The sequence below is a fragment of the Taurulus bubalis genome, assembly GCF_910589615.1.
Source record: "Taurulus bubalis genome assembly, chromosome: 9".
NCBI classification, from domain to species: Eukaryota; Metazoa; Chordata; class Actinopteri; order Perciformes; family Cottidae; genus Taurulus; species Taurulus bubalis.
In genome coordinates, this window is record NC_136597.1 from 27,772,566 (window position 1) to 27,796,645 (window position 24,080).

Below are 24,080 nucleotides of genomic sequence, written 5' to 3' on the forward strand. Positions count from 1 at the left end.
CTGTCAGACTTTAAGAATCTGATCAACAACATGAATCTGGTGCAGAAGTGATTTTCAAAATAAAATCCTTCAGTATAAAATCTCAGCAAAACAACCTCTAAACGTCTGTTAAAGAACTGCATTTGACATCATTGCCTTGTTGTAAAAAACTATTTAATGGCACGGTGAGAAGCAACAAGGAGGAAGTGGAAGTCTCTAGGAAGTCTCAGGGAAGTCTCTAGATAGTCTCTAGGAAGTCTCAGGGAAGTCTCTAGGAGGTCTCTAGGAAGTCTCAGGGAAGTCTCTAGGAAGTGTCTAGATATTCTCAAGGAAGTCTCAGGGAAGTCTCTAGGAAGTCTCTGGGAAGTCTCAAGGAAGTCTCAGGGAAGTCTCTAGGAAGTCTCTGGGAAGTCTCAAGGAAGTCTCAAGGAAGTCTCTAGGAAGTCTCAGGGAAGTCTCTAGGAAGTCTCTAGGAAGTCTCAGGGAAGTCTCTAAGAAGTCTCAGGGAAGTCTTGAAGAAGTCTCAAGGAAGTCTCTAGGAAGTCTCAGGGAAGTCTTGAAGAAGTCTCAAGGAAGTCTCTAGGAAGTCTCAGGGAAGTCTTGAAGAAGTCTCAAGGAAGTCTCTAGGAAGTCTCTAGGAAGTCTCAGGGAAGTCTCGAGGAAGTCTCAGGGAAGTCTTGAAGAAGTCTCAAGGAAGTCTCAAGGAAGTCTCAGGGAAGTCTCGAGGAAGTCTCTAGGAAGTCTCAGTGAAGTGTCAAGGAAGTCTCTAGGAAGTATCTAGGAAGTCTCTAGGAAGTATCTAGGAAGTCTCTAGGAAGCTTCTAGGAAGTCTCTAGGAAGTCTCGAACATCTTCTTCCTGTCGGCTTTGTCCTCGATGTTCTTACGCCAGTCTCCAACCGCCTCTCCGGCCTGCAGGACAAATTTAACTCAGTGATGCGGCGGCGGCCATCTTTAAATACGACGACAGCAACGTGAGCGGGACTCACCTCCTCCTTGACCTCCTTCTTGACCTGCTTCAGGTTGGCCCTCAGGTCCATGGTCACCTTGTGCTTCCCGCCCAGCAGAGCCTGCAGCATGCTGTCGGCCGACATGCGGACCTTCTTCAGGGCCGGCTTCTTCACGCCGGCCAGCTCCACCACCTTCATCTTCAGGTCGTCGATCTGGAGGCAGAAGAACCCACGTCAACGTTCTCGAGCACGACGGGAAGAGAACAATAAGAAATACGACTTTTAGATCTCCAATCACGTTACTGATGATCCATATTAACAGATACAGATCTGTATTGTTGTTTATTACAGCAGGAAACCATAAAACAATCAAAATGTTATACTTTTACTCATAAAAACACACAATTAAAATGATAAGTAAATAAAAGATATCATTTGTTAGTTCATCCCCAACACTACATTTTACTAGATTACACCTGAACGCATCATGACATATTTTTACTACGCTTGAGTATTTCCATCTTCTGCTTCTACTTTATCTTTATGCGAAATGCATTTTAAAGCTTTGGTTACTTTGCAGATTCAGATTATTAGAACAAAATGTAATCAATGAATCATCTGTTATTACAGGTGAATGTAGGAGCAGGACATGAAGTCATTAAAATGGTCATTTTTTTAAAACAGAAACTTAATTATCTCCACAACCACAGGGTTGATTTACTTCATTTAAATTAATACAATACCGTAACCCTTGTGTAATGAAAAAATAAAGTAGCCGTTAAGTTTAAATACTTCCGTAAACTTGTTGCGGCGACTGTAACGTTTCACTAACAGACACATCCCCATTACCCTACGCTAGCAAAGCAATACATCATTCATAACCCTATTAGTACCTGTAAAGTCACAAAACCGCCACAGTTTTTTATTTTTTCGGACGTTTATGAGTCCTGAGGCCATCACTGGTCCGCATGTTTCTTAGACCTCGTCATACGACACATGCAGAAGCTGATGAACATTTCAATACCCAGCATGCCTGAACCGGACAATGTTTTGGCATAAAATAAGTATTTTTTTCATTTGTTAACCGAACAACATCGTTTTTTGACTGAATATCATTTCTAACATGCCAATGCTTTGCTGGATTGTGATTTCTTGCAGATTCTGATTATTTAGGTCCCAATCTTTCCGTAAAGGTGTCATATTAGTATGTGGGTTGTTGTTAAGGCTCTGAACCAGACAGTTTGAAAAACTCTGGACCGCTCCAGGAGGCATTTTTGGGGAATCTTGCTCATATCATTCTGGATGTTCATAGTTATGATCAAAATATGGTATAAAAGTGATTTATTTGAAAATATATTCGCAACAAAATTCTGAAAAAAGTATTAGAACTCATTTGGGGTTCCTACGACTACTGGACCACGGGGAACAAGAGGTGCAGACGCCTGTTAGCCCCCATGTTGGGCCTCTGGGGCTCAGAAGGTTTAGTTTATTTTTAATATATATATTATTTAGAAGCTGATGAACGACAGGAAGCTTCTCTACCTCTTTGTCGGCTTTCTGCACTTTGGCCTCCGAGTCGTATCTCTCCTCGTCGATCTTGTCGAGGGCCTGGTGCAGCTTCTTGCAGATTTCCTGTTGAAATGAAAAAAGGAAACAAATCCATCTCTTCCGCTCGCCTGTAAAGTTCATAAGCTTCAGTTTTGTTTGTATTTGTTTTGTTGTACCATCAGAGCGGCCTGGTCTCCGCTCAGGTCGGGGGCGGAGCATTTCTCCGCCATGTACGCCTCTTTGGCCACCACATCTTCACCGGCTTCCTGCTCCAGCCAGGTGGCAGCGATCTGCAGGATTAAACTCTGCAGGACCAACATGAGGATTAGTGACCCGGCCAACGGGGCACCGGGGGCCGGACAGGCAGGGGTCAAAACCCACTGTCTCATAAGCCATCATCTCATAAGCCATCATCTCATAACCCATCATCTCATAAGCCATTGTCTCATAATAACCCATTGTCTCATAACCCATCATCTCATAACCCATCATCTCATAAGCCATTGTCTCATAATAACCCATTGTCTCATAACCCATCATCTCACAACCCATCATCTCATAAGCCATTGTCTCATAACCCATCATCTCATAACTCAGTGTCTCATAACCCATCATCTCATAACTCAGTGTCTCATAATAACCCATTGTCTCATAACCCATCATCTCATAACCCATCATCTCATAACCCATCATCTCATAACCCATTGTCTCATAATAACCCATTGTCTCATAACCCATCATCTCATAAGCCATTGTCTCATAATAACCCATCATCTCATAACCCATCATCTCATAACCCATCATCTCATAACCCATCATCTCATAAGCCATTGTCTCATAACCCATCATCTCACAACCCATCATCTCATAACCCATTGTCTCATAACCCATCATCTCATAACCCATCATCTCATAACCCATCATCTCATAAGCCATTGTCTCATAACCCATCATCTCATAACCCATCATCTCATAACTCAGTGTCTCATAACCCATCATCTCATAATCCACACGTCCAGTTGATGGACCCTCATCTTTATTCATTCCATATTTTCTCCAGGTTATGAAGGAATCATTGACCTCACCTTGAGATGATGCCTGCGGCTCGATGTCATCTTCTTTACCCTTTAACCAAGAAGAAGAGCATTAATAACCACGTCCAGGGAAACTCATGGAAGATTGAATATTGTTCAATCTGGAGACATTTCAGTCTTTAGATTAAGAACAAAGATAAACTCATACTCACTCAGACATCTTGACTTGTTTTCTTTCAGACTGTTGATGATCAGAAAAATGAATTAACAATTAAAACCATAATGTTAGTGAGCTTCTTGTTTTATCAACAGATGAACAATAACATAGAATATCATTATATTAAACAAATCAGGAAATATCAAAGACCTTAAATCTGCTATAAAACTTAAATAGTATTTGTATAGAAACCAAATCAACATCATTTGATTCTCATTATCAGTTTAATTATATTATTGTCTCTCAGTCATACAAACACAAACTTTATAATATAATTATATATTCTCTAATATTGTTTTTTAAATAACTTCTCTTACAAAATCTTGAAAATTCTTTAGTCTAAAAACATTTGATCTAAAACCTAAACACTTTCTTAATTATAGAATACTATAATCTTGTTTTTTTATTTATTTTGTTATTTAAACTTCTATTTCCCTGTAAAATAACTACATGTTAAATATTAATAGTCAAAATTCTTTGAAGCAGAACAGAACAGATGAATAATCTCAAGTGATTACAAAATGTTAAAGACAAAAATGAATCTATGAAGAGCTCTATATTGAATAATTCAGCGTTAGTCAAACAGCCTCCTGGGGGCCTCTGGGGGCCCCTCACAGCCTCCTGGGGGCCCGGTGCGTCAGGGCAGAGCTAATCCTGGCCGGGGGCAAAGGTCAACGGTGACACTCACGATGATTTGTTTATGAGCGGCAATGGGAGAGGTTTCTGTCAGGTAACCATCAAAATATGATTTAATAAACAAAACTCCACATATATAATATCAGCTGCTATAACAGCTGCTGGTGCAGTTTGCAACATTCACAGGTTTTAAAAAGCTTTCATGCTCTTGTTGTTTTCATTTGTGGATGTTTTTTACTGTGATTATTATTATTATTATTATTATTGTTATTAATAATATTGCTGTTTTTATTTCAACGTTTGTCTTGTCAGCAGTCAAACCCCACTGATGAATTCTGTAAATGCAGAACGAGAGGATTCAATGTTTTCGCTCTGGAAGATCAGCAGAAATATGATATTTAGTATTTATCGGTAATGTGATATTCGGAGTATTTTCCCCTCGGAGGTCCTGGACATGCGAGACGCAGAGAAAACGACCTGAAGGAGATGAACGCTGAACGATGAATACAAAAAGCATCTGTGACTTGAGGCGGACGCGTTGTGAGGATTTAATAATTCAGAGAAGAGTCAGACATGTAAAACATAACGCATAAATCATCATTAACAATTCAAACTGTTTTTTCTTTGGACATAAAAACTATGACTTTTGTTTTGTTTTTAAGACCTCCAGAGAAGATCTGCAATACATTGATCAATATGAACGGATTCCACTTTTATTTTAAGTAAATAATGAATTATTATGAATTATTAATTGATAACTGTGGCGCCTATATCTATGGCAGATATTCCTATAAAAACGGTATAATTCACTTCTTCATTTACTCATAACCAGTAACATATAGACTGATATTTACATGTGTACCTTTTATCATAACCAACATTATTGAAACATCCCTGGTGGTTAAAGAGATAAACCTTTTTAGTTTGGGTGACGTTTTCAAGCAGAGGCCTAAAAATAGTTTGGTTTTCAAAAGTTAATTACTATAATTGTAAAAAAAAAAAGCTATTTTTTCAACGTTTCTGCAGACTAAAACCTGGCGTAACATATTATAATTATTATGATTATCAACATGAACATAAAATAAACCCTCTGCTGAGAAAAGGTTCACCTTCACTTTCTCCGCTCAACATTCCTCCTGTGGTCGACCCGTTTTAGGTTTTAAATATAAAAGAAGCACATTAATGTGTTTATTGCATCAATGCTTTTTGACTTTGTTAGGAACCTCTATTTCAACTAAATGAAACAAAAACATTTGTTTTCACTAAATTATAAAACGCTCTGGTTGAAATGATGACCTTTGTGTTGTTAGAGTCGGTTTTGACCCAGTTATAAAAATAATATTCGCTTGATTGGTTGTTGTTTTTTGACCTTGCAAATCTATATTTTGTGTTATGACTTGTTTTGATTTTCATTTTGTGTTTGTATTAAAGTTAAAAAAAAAATAAATACTTTTTAGCCTTTTTCTTGAAATAATATAAAAGGGTCCAAATTGACCCGTAACACCATAGATTTTACTGTAGTTAATAATATTAAAATGAACAAATAAATAAAACAAATGTAAGAGGAGATGTGTTCTACTACCCCTCAGTAACAGTCAGGTAACACAACAACCTTTTATTTATTTATATGATTCTCTTGAGGTTCATTTTAACATTTCTTTAATTGAAATGGAGGTATCCTGACAAAGAAAAGGCCCAGAGGCCCACAACAAAAATATTAAAACAAACAACAATATGTTCATGGATAAGGAAGCTTAACAAGGTCACCAAGAGATGAGAAACACATTGGATGATAGATCATTGTTTTTAGTGTATTTTACAGCTGATTTAAGACATGGGTCAAAACCGACCCGTTAACACAAGAGATGCTAACAGAAAGCTAACATAAGGGATGCTAACAGAAAGCTAATGCAATAGGAAGGTAAAACCCACAAAGGAAGAGTTTCTCACCTTCGCAGTGACGACGAGGAGCAGCTGGCGGGAGGACCGGAGACGGGAAGTGAACTCTCCTCCTTTATAAGCGCTGGACGCGTCTTCAGGGGTGCTCTCCTCTTTAGGGGGCGCTCTCCTCTTTAGGGGGCGCTCTCCTCTTTAGGGGGCGCTCTCCTCTTTAGGGGCGCTCTCCTCTTTTATGGCCACGAGGAGCGCCGCTCCTGAAATACCTTCATCCTCTGACCGCTGGCTCATAAATCCTCGTCAGCTCCGTCCTCGTGAGGGAAAAGAGAACATAAAGTTCAATATATATATATATATTCATATGTAAATACACTTTCACATAACATTTACATCCCATGCACTTTATTTTAACTTTACTTGTATATTCTACTGTAGATTAACTTGTAAATATTCATGCTCACATTTATTGCACTCTGTTTATTGTTAAATGTTTATTGTTAAATGGTAAATGTTTATTGTTAAATGTTTATTGTTAAATGTTTATTGTTAAATGTTTATTGTGAAGTGTTTATTGTTAAATGTTAAATGTTTATTGTTAAATGTTAAATGTTTATTGCTAAATGTTAAATGTTTATTGTTAAATGTGTATTGTTAAATGTTTATTGTTAAATGTTTATTGTTAAATGTGTATTGTTAAATGTTTATTGTTAAATGTTCATTGTTAAATGTTGAATGTTTATTGTTAAATGTGTATTGTTAAATGTTTATTGTTAAATGTTCATTGTTAAATGTTGAATGTTTATTGTTAAATGTGTATTGTTAAATGTTTATTGTTAAATGTTTATTGTTAAATGTTTATTGTTAAATGTGTATTGTTAAATGTTTATTGTTAAATGTTTATTGTTAAATGTTTATTGTTAAATGTGTATTGTTAAATGTGTATTGTTATATGTTTGTTATATGTGTATTGTTAAATGTTAAATGTGTATTGTTAAATGTTTATTGTTAAATGTTAAATGTGTATTGTTAAATGTTTATTGTTAAATGTTAAATGTGTATTGTTAAATGTTTAATGTGTATTGTTAAATGTTTATTGTTAAATGTTAAATGTGTATTGTTAAATGTTAAATGTGTATTGTTAAATGTTTATTGTTAAATGTTCAATGTTTATTGTTAAATGTGATGCATCTCCCGCCAGGACAAATTCCTTGTAAGTGAAAACATCCATGGAATAAATGGTTCTGATTCTGATCATAAATATCTTTACGTCGGACAGAAGAAGACAAAACTTTAAACTCCAACATGTTTGGAAAAAGAACCTGAAGACAAATAACGACTCCAGTATTGTAACTCCAGTATTAATGAACTTTATAAAAGTTTATATAGACATTCTCTGAACTTTTATTTGATTGATTATGATACATTGTTTCATTTGACTTGCAGCTCATTTTGCTCAACGTTGACTGTTTTTAAATATTTTTTGTCTTGTAAAAGCACTTTGTAACTTTATTTTGAAAAGTTCTAATTCAACAAAGTGAAATTATAATTCAACTTAAATAAGAATATTATTATTATTAATGTAAAAAAAATCTTTAGTTTTATAACAATCCTATATAAGGAAAATGTACACAAGGATAAAACCTTTACAGTTTTACATTGACATGTTTGTGTTTTTTAATCTGCAACGACGGTTTGTAAATGTAAATATAAATATACAAGTTTGTTCCAACACATAAATGTGTTAAAACCCGTCCTGTGTTTGTTTGATGCAGTAAAAAGCAGAAACAGTAAAGTGGAATTAGACGTATACATGAAATATCAATATTTATATCTGGAATATGTACCACTGAGTACATGAAAGATAAATAAAATAAAAACTTTAAAGATTCACCTTCTGCTGCACTTCAGATCCAGAGAACTGAAAACACAGCAGGCAGAAATACAACTGTTAATATCAATAACTTCATGCTGAATACAACAATATTTACTAGAGACATAATTAATAAATATAAAGTGATGACGCTCACCTTCTGCTGGAGTCCATCTCTGATCAATATGTCCATTAGGAAATAATAATACATGTATATATATATATATATATATATATATATATATATATATATATATATATATATATATATATATATATGAGATATAAGTGTAATAGTTAATTACATTAAAGTGCTGATTATTATGCAAAATGTTATTGTAAAATTTTTTAAAATTTTTTTAAAGGCAGCAAAAAACTGTATTTTTGTGTTTTTATGACGTGAATTTGTCAAAACATTTGTGATTTAAAGAATGTAAAGAGTCTTCCTCAGTCAGGAGACGAAGACGCTGAAGAAGACGAAGGTGTAAACAGGAAGTCCTCTGCTGACACCTGGTGGCCGACGAAGGCAACGTCACCTTACCGCTCACATGATGCACTATGACGTCATCATAACGTGATGAAAGCAGATTTAAGTTTATTAATGCATTTATAAACAGCAATTAATGCGTAAATAATGAGAATAAATACTAATAAACTCTAATAACATGAAATATGTTTTCATAAGTGACGATATAACATTGACTTGTGTCTGTTTACAAATATATTATTATTTAATAAGACAATTAAATGTTCATATGCTGCTTATTAATGTTACAGGAAGGACTGAGGAAATGTATAGCTTTAAAAAATATATAAAATAAATATATTTATTATTAAATGTATGAGGTAATAAAATAAAACATTAGTTATATTTATAGAAAATTATCACATCATATAATTACTAATTAAAATGTGTAGATTTACTAAACACAAATTATCTTTCAAATGTATTAAACATTTTACTGAGTATACCTCAAGTTCACCTCCTTCTTTCTGGAGCTTTCGACCGTCTCTCGTGGTCTTCTTCAGCTAACATGAAAGAAAACAAGTGGTGAAAGCTCTGGAAAGGCTAGTAAGAGGCCGTTGAGTTGAGAAACGTTCATCAGTTTATCTTTTGCTTGAGTTCAATTAAAATGAGAAATCTCTAAATTTGATCCCAAAATAAAATCATGAATGAATGAAATTATTTTCCTGAATCTGTGAAGTCAGAATTCACTCCTCAGCTCCTGAACGTGTTAAAAAGTCTGAATGTTTTATTTTATTTGATCTGAAGGTGTTTTATGTGAAAGTTCACGATGACGAGAGACGGAAGAAGCAAAACACGTTTATTACCAAAAACAAAACGAAGCAGGAAGCTGATTAAAGTGAAAACCGGCAGCACAGGAGGAAACCGCCCTTCAGAATAAAAGTCTGCTCTTAGAGAGAGAGACTAAAAGAGCCGTCTGTCACTGAACCACTCGCTCTACAAACGTACAATAAGCCGAGCTGAAACTCACAGTTTTAATGAAAAAAAAGCTCTTTCAATTCAATTAAAAATTCCATAAATTCCATAAAAACGTGCTAATGGCCGACGGCGGCGGGTCGGCGGTTCGAGTCTCTAGGAAGTCTCGAACATCTTCTTCCTGTCGGCCTTGTCCTCGATGTTCTTACGCCAGTCGCCCGCGGCTTCTAACGGCTGCAGAGGAAACAATAACACACCGGTTATTAAACATGATTCATAACGGAATCAAGTTTGTCTTTATTGTATATAGAAAATTATTTTTATTCCAACTTCTGCTTTGCCTCATTTTTGTTTGTCTTGTGTAAAAAAAAAATAATTATGTTTTATTATAAAAAATGTAGAATTTTAACCCCATAGTTTTTCGGTGTAAATATCTACCTTTTTTTAAATATCAACCCCTCTGTTATTTGTTTTTTTTGTTTCGCAAATACAGAGTTTTATCCAACATTTACATTATCATCCATAATACATGTGTATCTTACAGTAACTTAATCTAGTAAAGCAGATTCAAAAGAAATACTTTATTTCATATTTCTGTTGAACACGTCTTTCTGGAAGTAAAGATTCCTGCATATTTATTTTTATTTGTATTCTTTTTATACACAATAGAGTTAATCGGAATTTACTTTATTATATAAATAATGTTTCGAAGCAACATACTTAGTATTATTCATTTCTCTGTCCTTTGTATGAAGTTAATACTGTTCATATTTTAGTAATAATGTTTGAGGCTTGGACACTTTGTGAGAACATTTCTCAATATATTCAGATATTTACAAACCAATCAGCAGATTAATCCATAATGTAAATAATCATTGGTTAACAGCTAAAAATGAGCCTTCCCCAGCCAATAAAATAACAGTAATGATAATAGTGATTATTATTATCTAATGATACAACTATACTTTAACTACGTATACATGTCCCTGGTTATGTAATGCAGTATTATCTGAGTACCTTTCCTCAAATAAAGCATCAGAATACATATATGTGACAACTATATGGATTACATATTTGTGTTGAAGCCTCACCTCCTCCTTGACCTCCTTCTTGACCTGCTTCAGGTTGGCCCTCAGGTCCATGTTGACCGTGTGCTTGGAGCCCAGCAGAGCCTTCAGCATGGCGTCGGCCGACATGCGCACTCTCTTCAGAGCCGGCTTCTTCACGCCGGCCAAGTCCACCACCTTGATCCTCAGTTCCAGAATCTGAGAGAGAGGACAAGGCGGATGAGACGTCTTTACTTCATCGCATGAGAGAAGAAGACTCAGAACCTGCAGTTTATTCTGACTCTGACACTCCTGAAGCCTCGAGTTCGACAATCTGGCCGTCGCCATCTTGTTTTTATTGCAACCAGTGAACAGGAAGTGGCCATATATGGGCCGAGGAGGAGTGACATTCTCATGCTGCGTTCACACCAAACGCGTTGCAGATTTGACGCGCAAGTAGATTACATGCAAAGTGAATGCACAGACGTGATAGGTTGCGAAAAAGTTGACATTTTCCAACTCTGGTGAAAAATTTGCGTGACGCTGAAAATATTATGAACCCAGACACCATGGAGTTTGATGTTCCCACGTATGTGGAGTTTACACAACAAGTATAAAGCAGAACTAGTGGTTATTTCCATGGTGGATGAAGGAATCGGTAACTGTTTTTACAGAGATAAGCCACGCCCCCTTGTGAACGCAGCTTAACCCCACGTGAACATTCTTCTGATTGCGCGAGGCAATATCTCCGTAACCGATTGGTCAATGTGAGTGAAAGAGACCTCCTTTGAATCGTTAGAGCCAATAGAATTGAGCTAACCGACCAACATGAGATTGACAGCAATCAGAATCAGCAAGGCGCAGTCCTGTGTGAAGCTCTCGCTCCCATGCGCTGACATTCTGGCACCGTCCGAGTCCGGACTGATTTCAGTGTAACACAGGAAGTATACCGAACATATTTCAGTGTGGGTTTAGCGTAAGCTAAAAGCTTTTTATCAAAAGTAAAACGCATTTTTCAACAGTCGCTTGATAAATAAATCTCTGATGCTGGTGGTCTTTGGCTCGCCGATGCTTTGGTGTTCATGGATTTGATCGATATCTGTGGAATATATGGCCTGTCTGTTTTGCTTTGAAATATCGTGTTTGCTTGTAGCATAAAGCTAGGTAGCCTGGAGAGCTACATCATTGACGAGATATAGATATTGATATTTGGTAGTTAATTTAGTTGGCGTTTGAGTTGTGTTTGGAGCATGTAAACACAGCGTATATAGTATTGTAGCCCAGGTCCTGCTGTTTAATTTGAAGTGCTACATCAAGATATTCCTTCGTGATTAGTTCATTGTTTCTTGTCTTTTCCTGATGCGTTATGAGTCGTGAACAAAAAGACGCAACAGGAAACATCAGAGAAATGATAGGAAGAAAAGATCCGGCAGCACCACCGGTGTAATATAAGCCCGCCGACACACTGCAGACGTCACGGTCCTGTCCATGAGGCGGCAGCAGGAACTCACCTCTTTATCAGCTTTGCCCACTTTGGACTCCAAGTCGTACCGTTCTTCGTCTATTTTGTCGATGAGAGCGGCCATCTTTTTGCAGATATCCTGAAGACACAAACAAACGTGACATTTACTTCCTTATTTATGAACCTCCACCGATGAACGTTAGACTTCAAACTGATGACAAAGAAGCACTTGTTCCTTTCATCCGCAAACATATCTTATATGTCCAAACATATCTCATATGTCCAAACATATATCATATGTCCAAACATATGTCCAAACATATCTCACGTGTCCAACATATCTCGTATGTCCAAACATATGTCCAAACATATCTCATATGTCCAACATATCTCGTATGTCCAAACATATGTCCAAACATATCTCATATGTCCAAACATATCTCATATGTCGAAACATATCTTGTATGTCCAAACATATCTCTTATGTCAAACATATCTCATATGTCCAAACATATGTCCAAACATATCTCATATGTCCAAACATATCTCATATGTCCAAACATATGTCCAAACATATCTCTTATGTCAAACATATCTTATATGTCCAAACATATCTCATATGTCCAAACATATATCATATGTCCAAACATATCTCACATGTCCAACATATCTCGTATGTCCAAACATATATCATATGTCCAAACATATGTCCAAACATATCTCATATATCCAACATATCTCGTATGTCCAAACATATGTCATATGTCCAAACATATCTCATATGTCCAAACATATCTTGTATGTCCAAACATATCTCTTATGTCAAACATATCTCATATGTCCAAACATATATCATATGTCCAAACATATGTCCAAACAGATCTCATATGTCCAACATATCTCATATGTCCAAACATATGTCCAAACATATCTCATATGTCCAAACATATCTCATATGTCCAAACATATCTCATATGTCCAAAAATATCTCATATGTCCAAACATATCTTGTACGTCCAAACATATCTCTTATGTCAAACATATCTCATATGTCCAAACATATCTCATATGTCCAAACATATCTCATATGTCCAAACATATGTCCAAACATATCTCTTATGTCAAACATATCTTATATGTCCAAACATATCTCATATGTCCAAACATATATCATATGTCCAAACATATGTCCACACATATCTCACATGTCCAACATATCTCGTATGTCCAAACATATGTCCAAACATATCTCATATGTCCAACATATCTCATATGTCCAAACATATGTCCAAACATATCTCATATGTCCAAACATCTCTCATATGTCCAACATATCTCATATGTCCAAACATATCTCATATGTCCAAACATATCTCATATGTCCAAACATATGTCCAAACATATCTCTTATGTCAAACATATCTTATATGTCCAAACATATCTCATATGTCCAAACATATATCATATGTCCAAACATATGTCCAAACATATCTCACATGTCCAACATATCTCGTATGTCCAAACATATGTCCAAACATATCTCATATGTCCAACATATCTCATATGTCCAAACATATGTCCAAACATATCTCATATGTCCAAACATCTCTCATATGTCCAACATATCTCATATGTCCAAACATATCTTGTATCTCCAAACATATCTCATATGTCCAAACATATCTCATATGTCCAAACATATCTCATATGTCCAACATGTCTCATATGTCCAAACATATGTCCAAACATATCTCATATGTTCAACATATCTCATATGTCCAAACATATCTCATATGTCCAAACATATGTCCAAACATATCTCTTATGTCAAACATATCTTATATGTCCAAACATATCTCATATGTCCAAACATCTCTCATATGTCCAACATATCTCATATGTCCAAACATATCTTGTATCTCCAAACATATCTCATATGTCCAAACATATCTCATATGTCCAAACATATCTCATATGTCCAACATGTCTCATATGTCCAAACATATGTCCAAACATATCTCTTATGTCAAACATATCTTATATGTCCAAACATATCTCATATGTCCAAACATATATCATATGTCCAAACATATGTCCAAACATATCTCACGTGTCCAACATATCTCGTATGTCCAAACATATGTCCAAACATATCTCATATGTCCAACATATCTCGTATGTCCAAACATATGTCCAAACATATCTCATATGTCCAAACATATCTCATATGTCCAAACATATCTTGTATGTCCAAACATATCTCTTATGTCAAACATATCTCATATGTCCAAACATATGTCCAAACATATCTCATATGTCCAAACATATCTCATATGTCCAAACATATATCATATGTCCAAACATATCTCACATGTCCAACATATCTCGTATGTCCAAACATATATCATATGTCCAAACATATGTCCAAACATATCTCATATATCCAACATATCTCGTATGTCCAAACATATGTCATATGTCCAAACATATGTCATATGTCCAAACATATCTTGTATGTCAAACATATCTCATATGTCCAAACATATATCATATGTCCAAACATATGTCCAAACAGATCTCATATGTCCAACATATCTCATATGTCCAAACATATGTCCAAACATATCTCATATGTCCAAACATATCTCATATGTCCAAAAATATCTCATATGTCCAAACATATCTTGTACGTCCAAACATATCTCTTATGTCAAACATATCTCATATGTCCAAACATATCTCATATGTCCAAACATATCTCATACGTCCAAACATATGTCCAAACATATCTCTTATGTCAAACATATCTTATATGTCCAAACATATCTCATATGTCCAAACATATATCATATGTCCAAACATATGTCCAAACATATCTCACATGTCCAACATATCTCGTATGTCCAAACATATGTCCAAACATATCTCATATGTCCAAACATATATCATATGTCCAAACATATGTCCAAACATATCTCATATGTCCAAACATCTCTCATATGTCCAACATATCTCATATGTCCAAACATATCTTGTATCTCCAAACATATCTCATATGTCCAAACATATCTCATATGTCCAAACATATCTCATATGTCCAACATGTCTCATATGTCCAAACATATGTCCAAACATATCTCATATGTTCAACATATCTCATATGTCCAAACATATCTTGTATGTCCAAACATATGTCATATGTCCAACATATCTCATATGTCCAAACATATCTCAAATGTCCAAACATATCTTGTATGTCCAAACATATGTCCAAGCATATCTCATATGTCCAAACATATCTCATACGTCCAAACATATCTCATATGTCCAAACATATCTCATATGTCCAAACATATCTCATATGTCCAAACGTATGTCCAAACATATCTCTTATGTCAAACATATCTCATATGTCCAAACATATCTCATATGTCAAACATATCTTGTATGTCAAACAAATCTTATATGTCCAAACATATCTCATATGTCCAAACATATATCATATGTCCAAACATATGTCATATGTCCAACATATCTCATATGTCCAAACATATCTCATATGTCCAAACATATCTTGTATGTCCAAACATATGTCCAAACATATCTCATATGTCCAAGCATATCTCATATGTCCAAACATATCTCATATGTCCAAACATATCTCTTATGTCAAACATATCTCATACGTCCAAACATATCTCATATGTCCAAACATATGTCCAAACATATCTCTTATGTCAAACATATCTCATATGTCCAAACATATCTCATATGTCAAACATATCTTGTATGTCAAAAATATCTCATATGTCCAAACATTTTTCATATGTCCAAACATATCTCATATGTCAAACATATCTCATATGTCCAACATATCTCATATGTCCAAATATATGTCCAAACATATCTCAAATGCAGAGGTGTCAAGTAACGAAGTACAAATACTTCGTTACCTTACTTAAGTAGAAATTTTGGGTATCTATACTTTACTGGAGTATTTATTTTTCAGACGACTTTTTACTTCTACTCCTTACATTTTCACGCAAATATCTGTACTTTCTACTCCCTACATTTTAAAAATAGCCACGTTACTATTTAGTTTTGGTTTGTTTTCACTCCGGCTTGTCATCGTTCAAAAACACACACACACAAAACCTCTCCGCCCCGTGGCGCACAGATACGTGGGCGCGCACACAGGTGAGCGCTGAGCACACACACCAGCGGACAGAGAGTGTCGAACAATATGTCGCGTGAAAAGTAGACCGCTATATCTGCGTTTTAAACGCTCCCAGGGTGAAGATGCAACAGCAGCTCTCATGTGAGGAGCAGCGGAGTTCTCCTCGCACCGGAGCAGCTCTCTGAACCCAGAGCAGCTCTCTGAACCCAGAGCAGCTCTCTGAACCCGGAGCAGCTCTCTGAACCCAGAGCAGCTCTCTGAACCCAGAGCAGCTCTCTGAACCCAGAGCAGCTCTCTGAACCCGGAGCAGCTCTCTGAACCCGGAGCAGCTCTCCTGCTCCAGGTGAAAGAGCCAAAGTGCTCGTGTCTTCTACCAACAATGAGCTGCTGGCTTCACATATTACAAAAGTACAAAGTACACGGATATAAAACTAAGTCATTAATAAATACATGGACAGATGCCTGTACTTTCGGGTAAATGGTTGCGGTACGCCGTTAACAGGTTAGCTTGCGCATGCGCGATTTGACGCGACGCCGTGAGCTCCGTGAGCTCGTCTTTTCCTGCTGTTGCGTTTCTCAAAATAAAAAAACAGATCTAAGCTCAATATTGAGCATGAATTGAGAGCCGTATCAAATCTACAACCCCATTTATAACATGTGTGTCGAGGAAAGCAGCTCACTGCTCCACTAATACTGATACAACCTGATGGCTCACATATCTGCACTCATTCTGTTTTGTTTGGCAACAAAAATTAAAAGCTTATTGTTTTCCACAATGAGCTATTTAGTTGTAACTAAATATGAGTAATTTTTTGCACAGATAGAATTTACACAAAACATTGTCTGATGGGGCAATCTGATTTACTTGAAAGTGATTGCAACTTTCTTTATTCTGTTATTTATAAAAGCACAGATGAGTCACACAATTATGTTATTTACAGAAAAAGTTTGAGAACCACAGCTTTAAGTGTTTGTGTCGGAGTCGCCGCCGCCGCCGCCTATTTTGCACTATTACAATACTTATAGGCAACTAGTTATCATGTCTTCCGCTCCATGAAACGCATGTTTATGCTCAGTAGTACACATATGGTACTTTAATGTATTTGCATTGTAATAAAATGTGATAATTTTAAATGGGCATATATGCAGCTGAAACGGGTAGCCTAGTGCATCCCACATTTTTCAACATAACATTTTAAAACATTATAGTCATTATGGCCTTTATAAAAATGATTGTTTTGAGGGAGGTGGGGTAGTGCACTATAGGCCCCTGAGAGGCTTAAGAGTTTGTCCTTAATGGAAAAAAAAAACATTCCCCTTACATTACTTTTACTTTTATACTTTTAAGTAGTTTTTAAACCAGTACTTTTACACTTTTACTTAAGTAAAAAACTTGAGTTGATACTTCAACTTTTACAGAAGTATTTTTAAACCCTAGTATCTATACTTCTACTTGAGTAATGAATGTGAATACTTTTGACACCTCTGCTCATATGTCAAACATATCTCGTATGTCAAACATATCTTGTATGTCTAAACATATGATTAGGCTCAATAGCTCTTCCAGTAAGGTGACGTAATGGATTCTGATCTGACTCCTCCCACATCTCACCATGAGGGCGGCCTGGTCGCCGCTCTTATTGGCTGAGGGACAGTTCTCCGCCATGTAGGCCTGCTTGGCCGCGATGATCTCCTTCTTCTCCTCTTGGATCCAGGTGGCGGCGATCTGAAGCATCACACTCTGCGGGACACGGGGACAAGCGTCAGGAGGAGGAGACCACGGTTCATTCATTTACACGCTAAGAGATCGTTGATGTCGGAAAAAGCCACAAAAATAAATTAAGCAAGAGGCTAAAGTTTATTTAGCAAAGTCGCAGTTCTAACTTTTAAATTATTTAAAAATACAGTTCTTATTCTCGGTCCCATCTATTCATAAATCAAATGATATTATACTTTAATGATATTATATTTATATGTAATTCAAGTCAACGTGGAACTAAAACACTGTATTATTAACTATTAATAAAACAAATCAAATGAGCTGACATATTTCCCTGAAGACCAGCAGAAGCTTCAGGTTTGTGGCTGAAACATTAAAAGCTGACGACTCTTCAACGTTTAAACCAAATCGTGGTGAGAGGTTTTTTCGTCGAGAGGTCGACGTTGTACTTCAGTTTAACTTAAACTGTTAAATAAACGTAGTGAAATAAAAAGTACAATATTTACCTTTGAGATAGCAAAATATGGAAATACTCAAATGACTAAGTTATTTAGTACTAAAGTAAATGTTAACTTCCCACATATTGGACTTTAACATAACATAAATAAATCACGTATTTGACAGCTGGCAACAACAGAAACAGCTTATCTTAGTTAATTATAATTTTACTTCACTACATGTATCTGACTTGTTACTTATCAAATAAAAACTCCATAATATGATGTGTTCCACTTCCTGTGAACCCAACCCTCTGAACAGCTGTCACTCAAGCTGACAGACAGGAAGTGACCGCGTACCTTCAGGTGGTGCTTGCGGCTCGAGGTCATCTTCTTACTGCGGAGACCAGAAACAACGTCGTGAAAAAAAAGACCGCTTTCATCTCTGGAGGTGTTCAGTTCAATAACGACGACCTCATCGTCACATTTATGACTTAATAAAAAGGTTTAATCAGGATGAAGTGGTTGTTGTTGTAATACCGGTTTTAGCCACCAGAGGCATGAGAACGTTTTGCAAATGAAAACACAGCTGGAAGAAAAGGAGATGAAGAGGTGGAGGTGCACTGCTGCCCCGTGTGGCTGAACTCAGTACTACAACAACACGTCTTCTCTTTACACCGGCTTTCTTTCTTAAGGAACAATAATCCTTGTTTAATTATTATTTAAATTTGAATCACTGCATGTTTTAACGTTTAATAACATATTTTAGTTTTATTAAAATGTGTTCATGTTTCATGTTTCGGAGACGTTTACTTCTGTTTACTAAACACATCCGTATCCTACATCTTTCCTCCTTTCTCTCATTCCCTTCCTCCCTACTCTTGATCCCTTCATCCCTTGTCTCGTTCCTTTCTTCCCTTGTCTCTTTCCTTTCCTCCCTTCTCTCTTTCCTTTCCTCCCTTCCTCCCTTCTCTTGTTCCTTTCCTCCCTTCTTCCCTTCTCTGTATCCTTTCCTCCCTTCTCTCTTTCCTTTCCTCCCTTCCTCCCTTCTCTCTTTCCTTTCCTCCCTTCTCTCTTGCTCCTTCACTAGTTTATTCACAGTCTTCTATCATTATTAATAATATATTTTTAAGCAGTAAGGTATGAGAGGCAGTACTGAGTCTACAATAATGTTCAGTTCAATGGTTTAACACTCTTTCCTTCTTTCCTTCTTTCCTTCATTCCTTACGTCCTAGTCTCTTAATCCTCTTTTCTTTACATCCATCCTTCCTTTGTCTCAGATCTTCCTTCATCCTTGATTACTCTGTTCCTTCTTCCACCTCTCTCTTTTTACATCTCTTTTCCTTTTCTTTCCTCTTTCTGTCTTTCCTTTTCTGATCCAACCCAATAAATCAATAAATCAATAAATCTGCAGGTTTTTACCCCAAAGCTATAAACTCTTTCTTTACTTCAGATACTCAAGTTTGTTTTACTACTTTTTTATTCTTCTGAACTTAAACACAACTTTTAAATACAATATTTTAACACAGTGGCTCATGTTTTCCTATGAATTAAATTAAGTGTTTTTTTGTTTGAATCCCTAAACACGAATAATGAATAACCCAGAAGAGACACTCACTCAGACATGATGGCGGTTCCTTTTCTTCAGGACCTGCAGACAGAGAGAAACAAAGAGAGTGAACGTGTTATCGCCCGGCGCTCTGCTGGAGGACCGAGTCGTCCTGAAGGAGCCGCGAGCCGACGACCCGCTGGCGGCGCTGACAGCTCTAAGTTCGTCCGGCGGGTCGGGTGTCAGCGCTGACCCGCGACAAGCTCCTCTAAGGGTTCTGTCCCCCGGGACCAACACTTCAACTCCTTTCAGGGGGACGGAGAAGTGCTGCTGCTGTCAGTCAACACACACACACACACTCACACACACACACACACACACACACACACACACACACACACACACACACACACACACACACACACACACACTGCACAAACAAACCAGGCGGCATGAAGAATCAGATTTCAAGAGTTATTTTTTAACTATAAATAATTCAAGGTTTTACACACAAACATTCAGACGCACACACTCACACACACACTCTCTCACACACACACGCACACACACGCACACGCACACACACACGCACACACACACACGCTGCACAAACAAACCAGGCGGCAGGAAGAATCAGATTTCCAGAGTTATTTTTTAACTATAAATAATTCAAGGTTTTAGTTTTGTTCATCTCGTTAAGTCAGAATAACGAGGTGAGGTCATCAGGACTGAATCATTTTAAGTTGTATTTATTTCCAGTAAACTAACTCGTTTTTTAATCTCCTCGTGTCAAAACAATCTCTCAGTTTTCCTGATCAAAGCTCCAGAAACTTTAAAAACCTCAAAACTGAACAAATAAAAAACTTTAAAACCACAGCAACTTTATAAAAACAACGAATAATCATTTTTTTTAATGCTTTTTAGTGCACAAATGTCATATAATTTATTTTGATTGTTTGTTTGTGCCCAGAGATCACATAAATAAATCAGTTACCTGTAAATAAAAAATATTTTTCTGAGTGAATAAGTTATAATTTTCTTTCTCTGTTATTTTAAAGACACGGTTGACTCATTCGGCTCTCATCTCATGTTGCGATCGAAGATTTTGTTGAAAAAATTAATTCTCGACGGCAAAATTTGACTCCAAACTACGTCTTTTGGAGCAAACTCTCAAATAATAACACTCGTCATCTTCTCTCAAATCCAAAAGATTGACCCAAAACGTCCCGAACGAGAAGCTTCGTGTTTCAGGAATCTGTCAAAAACATCCAGAAAGCTCCAGAAACAACTCACGACCTGCAAGTATGACGTCACAAATCATCTGACGCCTCAACGCGTCCGGCCGCCTGCAGCTCTTCATCACCAAAACATCTGCTGTATCCGTTTACGAGCTTCGCAAAGAGAGGAAGAGGAGGAGGAAGGACGAGGAGCTGCATGGTCTCACCTGAGCGAGGAAGAGGAAGAGGAGGAGGAGTGGGAGCAGCTCGTCCCCGGCGAGGTTTATATACCCGCGGCTCCGACATGAAGATGGAGCTGCTCGGGCCAATCGGCCAGCTCCTGAAATATCATCATCGCCGGCTGCCAACGCCGAATCCTCAAGGCGTCGCCGAGGAGGAGCCTCGTCTGTTTAGGGCTCAGCGATGAAGAGGGAGGAGAAAAGATATAAAACCTCCCGTCCAGGGCTGGCAGCATTTCTGTGCTTTTTGGGGCTCGTCAGGAAACACGTGGAGACGAAGGAAGAACAAAGAATACAAAAAACAGCTTCAGTCCCTTAACTTTCCCCTTTATGCTCCACAGCGAATACAAGAGTCAGGGAGACGTTTAAGAAGGAAGAACATCTGTTGATTCTCCTCATCCACGTCATTTAAAAAAGGTCAAACAGGAAGTAGAATCATGTTTGGTTCTTATCAAACTGGACAATAAAGGCAGATTGATCTGTTTTAGCATGAAAACAGATCAATCCTCCATTTCTCCCCCTGTTGGAGCGTGTTGGGGAGTTTCTCCTCGTCCAGGCCGAGGCTCTGAAGTACGGATGGTAAAGAGGCAGATTGTTGGGCTGTACGCATCAAAATGTAATTGAAATCTAAATCTTTTGCATCCTCACTAATCTGCATCCTGATCAGTCAGAGGACCACAATGAGATGAATTTGAAGATGAAGTCCTGCAGGACTCGATGCGTCTACGTCAGAGACGTCAACGCTTCATCACTGATTACATTTCTTGCAACAACAAAAAAGACTCGTCCTTTAAAGTTGGCGAGAGAAACGAACCCCCGGCGCCGCCTCAGCCGTGACCCGCCTCAGCTGTGGCGGTTTGATCCTCAGCTGTGGCGGTTTGATCCTCAGCTGCCAGCGAGCTAACGAGGAGCTTTAACGCCGGCCAGCAGTTTAATCTGTTGCTAACGTCTGCTGTGAACTTGTATTCAAGCAGCCAGCCGTTAAAAGCAGTTTAAAGGATCCTGACTTTACCTTTGGTTAAGTTTAGATGGATAAACAATGGTTTAAGTACGTGAAAAGATCTTGTAACGGGGTATTTGGAGCAAAAATAACAGTAAAAGATGAACATAGACTTCTTCAGAGGGCCAGATTTCATAGAAGAATAAATAATAAACACACATTTCATTTTACAGAGAACTACCGTAATCTGGAAGATGCTTTTTTTTGTTTTTTTCCGATCATCCGAACGTAAAGGCGAAGTCGTCCGATAGAACGCGTTCCTCCTGGATGACGTCAGAGACAATCTTGAGAAACCCGCGCAGAAGGAAAACACTTTGATATCGTTTTTAACGGTTGCTCTAAATAAAAGAAGTGCTGAGCACGCTCACATTTCTGCTCTATAAATACCCGTAATCGTCCGGCCGGCCTGGTTAGCGTTTCATCTTGGATTGTGGGCCCATCAAAAAAGGCTTCCAGACCTTTCTCTGGCTGCAACAGGCCCTCTCATATTAACACTCGCGCTATGAAAACATGTGGGCATGAATTCAGGTTGTCAGGAGGGTTTTCCATGCGGGTAACGTTACCTCGTGACTCATGAAAAGCATTCTCACTTAATTGCTGAAGATCCCTGAGCACAGATGCTTCCTGCAGAACAGGAAGAGCAAAAACTAAACATGTTTAGGGATCAGAGGGTTTAAGTGTATGGGATAGATGAAGATGTGTGTCATTGTTTGACAATGAAGTGTCATTTTATAGCCATGCAAGCGGCTCCTCCAGAGGGAAATACCTCACCAGCGATTGGTTGGATGTCCGTGACGTTCATGTTCCCCAGAGGATCATTCTTACCGTCTCTGGTGATCCCTGATCTGTCCTCTAGCTGCAATTTCAATACTTTGGTTTATGTCCAACTGCTAGCATGCTACAACAAACCTGCTGAACGTCCAACAACGTGTGTGTTCCAGTGGCGATAATACCAAAGTATTCAGTATGCCATGAACATATTTAGTGTCCAAATTCACAGCATGCCGAAAATACCAGAACAGCTTTATGTTCTATTGAAGAAGACTTGAAACTAGAGATTGAGACATAAACTCATGTTTACAATGTTTACTGAGGGAATACATCAAGAGAAGTAGAGTCATTTATATAGACTTCTATACAACCAGAGGAGTCACCCCCTGGTGGTCAGGAGAGAGAATGCAGCTTCAACTCATGAAGCATAGACTTCTATACAACCAGAGGAGTCACCCCCTGGTGGTCAGGAGAGAGAATGCAGCTTTAACACATGAAGCATAGACTTCTATACAACCAGAGGAGTCGCCCCCTGGTGGTCAGTAGAGAGATTGCAACTTTAACACATGAAGCATAGACTTCTATACAACCAGCGGAGTCACCCCCTGGTGGTCAGGAGAGAGAATGCAGCTTTAACACATGAAGCATATACTTCTATACAATCAGAGGAGTCACCCCCTGGTGGTAGGGTTGTCCTTCAATCAGAAGATCGGTGGTTCAATCCCAAGACCCCAATTTGCTCCCGCAGGTTGTACTGACGGTGTATGAATTGGTGAGAATGACGATGACATGTAACTGAAGAACTTTGGTGGTCAGAAGACTAGAAAAGCGTATATTGTACCATCAGAGAGAATGCAGGTTTAAGAAACTCCTGCCTGCCAGAACTTCCTGGG

At 37.5% G+C, this 24,080-nt stretch overlaps 2 protein-coding genes across 2 annotated transcripts; both read right to left on the reverse strand.

Annotated features, from left to right (window-relative positions):
• Positions 1-138: 138 nt before the first annotated feature.
• On the reverse strand, positions 139-8,280 carry LOC306741309 (troponin I, fast skeletal muscle-like). Its single transcript, XM_079223587.1, has 8 exons — positions 8,150-8,280; positions 6,313-6,569; positions 3,722-3,750; positions 3,561-3,600; positions 2,652-2,780; positions 2,470-2,559; positions 967-1,140; positions 139-889 (listed from the first exon to the last, which is right to left on the reverse strand). The coding sequence occupies exons 3-8, from the start codon at positions 3,727-3,729 to the stop codon at positions 812-814; spliced, it is 519 nt and encodes a 172-aa protein (XP_079079713.1). The 5' UTR covers positions 3,730-3,750; positions 6,313-6,569; positions 8,150-8,280; the 3' UTR covers positions 139-811.
• Positions 8,281-9,436: 1,156 nt separating this feature from the next.
• LOC306741312 (troponin I, fast skeletal muscle-like) lies at positions 9,437-21,463 on the reverse strand. The gene is made up of 7 exons (XM_079223590.1): positions 21,405-21,463; positions 20,030-20,062; positions 18,772-18,808; positions 17,867-17,995; positions 12,127-12,216; positions 10,661-10,834; positions 9,437-9,803 (listed from the first exon to the last, which is right to left on the reverse strand). The coding sequence occupies exons 2-7, from the start codon at positions 20,035-20,037 to the stop codon at positions 9,726-9,728; spliced, it is 516 nt and encodes a 171-aa protein (XP_079079716.1). The 5' UTR covers positions 20,038-20,062; positions 21,405-21,463; the 3' UTR covers positions 9,437-9,725.
• Positions 21,464-24,080: the final 2,617 nt, after the last annotated feature.